General features: G+C 64.8%; 1 protein-coding gene across 1 annotated transcript; it reads right to left on the bottom strand.

Annotated features, from left to right (window-relative positions):
* Positions 1-779: 779 nt before the first annotated feature.
* TMEM275 (transmembrane protein 275) lies at positions 780-2,059 on the bottom strand. The gene has a single exon (XM_047728414.1). The coding sequence runs from the start codon at positions 2,057-2,059 to the stop codon at positions 1,523-1,525; it is 537 nt and encodes a 178-aa protein (XP_047584370.1). The 3' UTR covers positions 780-1,522.
* Between the last annotated feature and the right edge of the window lie 256 nt (positions 2,060-2,315).

Below are 2,315 nucleotides of genomic sequence, written 5' to 3'. Positions count from 1 at the left end.
CAGGGAGGGGGTCAGATGAAGGGTGTGTTTGGAGGCAGAGAGGGGGTCAGCCCTTCCAAGGGCTGGTGGGAAGTCCCAGACCAGGACTGAAGAGCAGGAGAGCCCACCCTGGAAAGAAAAAGGGAGGCTGATGAAGCCAAAGGTGGATGGACAGCGAGTTAGAGCTGGGAGAGCAGTGCACCACCATCACAGGGCCTGTCTCTTCCGGGTCCCTGCGGTGAGCGGTGAGCAGAGGGGCTGGCCCAGCACTGCAGTACCTCCCCAGCCCCAGACCCTAGGAACCTTGCTTCTTCTTGTGAGGCAGCCTCCTTCCCTCTACCAGATGCCCTGGCCCACCTGGGTGGAGCACAGGCAGGCTGGGAGAAAGCTCTAGGCTTTGCATGGCACCAGGGATCCCTTCTCTCACCCTTCTCACTGGTGACTCACCCCTTCACTACCACCACACACACCCACACGCACTCTCACATTCATGGATGATGTCAGACAGTGTTACCCAAATACTCCCACACTCCCCATCTCACACACGTAGCCAGGCAACCCCGAGAACAGACACACTCATATTCATCCAGGCCCCAATCTCTCACGCCTGTTCCCACGGATGTTCCCAGTTACACACTCTGTTCCCCTGGGGTTCCCTTCCAGGCATCCAGGAGGGGCTGGTGCAAGGCAGATGAAGCGCTTGGCTGGGAGGGCCCCAGAGTCAAGGGTGCCCAGCCAAAAACTCCGCAGTCAGCCCCTCCCTCCGGGCCTCGCCATCACAAGGCACTTGACTCCAAAAAGGTGATTTATTGAAGAGTGAGGGATGTCGGGATGGCACAGTGCAGACCACACTGAGGCCCTCCTGCTTGGAGGCGCCCACCCTGCTCATCATTCACCCCTGTCCATGCTTCACCCCCAGCTCCCCCTGCTCTACCAGTCAGATGTTCAACCTCGCTCTGCCTTAGGAGACTATCCTGGCTCAAATCAGGGCCCCTGCTCCTTAATCCCAAAAGATCATGTTGGGGGCAGAGACAAGGAGAGCAGGGAGGAGCAGAAGGGGAAGCTGGTGGCCTTTCACAGTGCGAGGGGAGAGCAGACAGCCCAGGCTGACATTCTTCTCTGGCCCTGCTTCCTCCCACCCCTTGGGGTCAGGGACCTTGCTGGGAGTTCGTCCCCTCTCAGAGTGGCTCCATTCACAGTGCCCACGTGCCATGGGTGGCGGCGGCGGGGGGTGGGGATGGAAGGTCCAGGGGCCTATTTCATCGAGTCTGGGGAGTGGGTTAAAGTAGGGCCCAGTCGACCCCACTGAAAGGGCCAAGGCACTGCTCCCTCCTTTGGTGAGTGTGCCTCTTCACTGTCGTTCTCCCCTCCAGAAGTTCCAGACATGGGACAGATGCGGCCATCTGTGCCCAGCATCGGACCCATACAGAAAAATTTCACTTTTCTTCTTCTTCTCTTCCTTCCTCTCTCCCAGTCCTCTCTTTCCTTAAGTGGCACCAAGGGAGGGAGCCCAGACTGGGAGTCGGGCCCGGCACGCGCTCCGCTAGGGGGCGACGCGCTCCCGGGGCAGGTTGAGCTGGACGCCTTCAGTGCGCGGCGCGTAGACTGCTGCGGGCGCGGGGGCGTCCAGCGCGAAGGGGCCGGGGCTGGAGCTGCCCGAGGACGCGGCCGAGGCGGCAGGGCTGAGCTGCACGGCCGTGGTGTCCTGCGCGGTGCGCTCGCTGCTCTCCATCTCCAGCGCCACCGGCCCGCCGCCGCCGCCGCCGCCGCCGCCCCGGCCCGAGCCCGAGGTCGCCGCCGAGCGCGGACGGAGCGCGGGGCCCCGGCGGCTACACACGCAGCAGGCGGCGAAGCAGCCGAGGGCCAGTGCCAGTAGCGCCGGCCCCACCACGAGCGGCGCGTTGCTCCGGTGCGAGAAGGAGGCCAAGGCGCCCACCAGCGTCACGTTCACGCCCGCCAGCAGCACGCACAGGCCGCAGGCGCACAGCAGCGCTGGCGACAGCAGGCCCGGCAGGCGCCCTGGAGCGCGGCCCGCGGGCGGCCGGGCGGCGGGTCCTCGGCTCTTCTCTGGGGGCGGCATGGGCCTGGGGACGCGGGGCACCCATCAGGCCCCGTCCTGCCGTGGGCCTGGCCCGGCCTGCATGGCGTGTGCGAGCTCACCGTCGTCGTCCTGCGGTTACAGAGCGGGAGGGACGGTCAGCGGGGCACTCGGCTTCCACCACTTTGGTTGGGTGCTGGGGAGGGCAGCGGTCATCTTGGCCAAACCCCTGGCTTCTGCCTCGGAAACACAACCCATCGTTTCCCCACTCAGACCCCTGAGGCTCTGGTGGCCGACC

The sequence above is a fragment of the Lutra lutra genome, chromosome 4 (genome assembly GCF_902655055.1).
Source record: "Lutra lutra chromosome 4, mLutLut1.2, whole genome shotgun sequence".
NCBI classification, from domain to species: Eukaryota; Metazoa; Chordata; class Mammalia; order Carnivora; family Mustelidae; genus Lutra; species Lutra lutra.
This window is presented reverse-complemented; position numbering and strand designations above follow the sequence as displayed.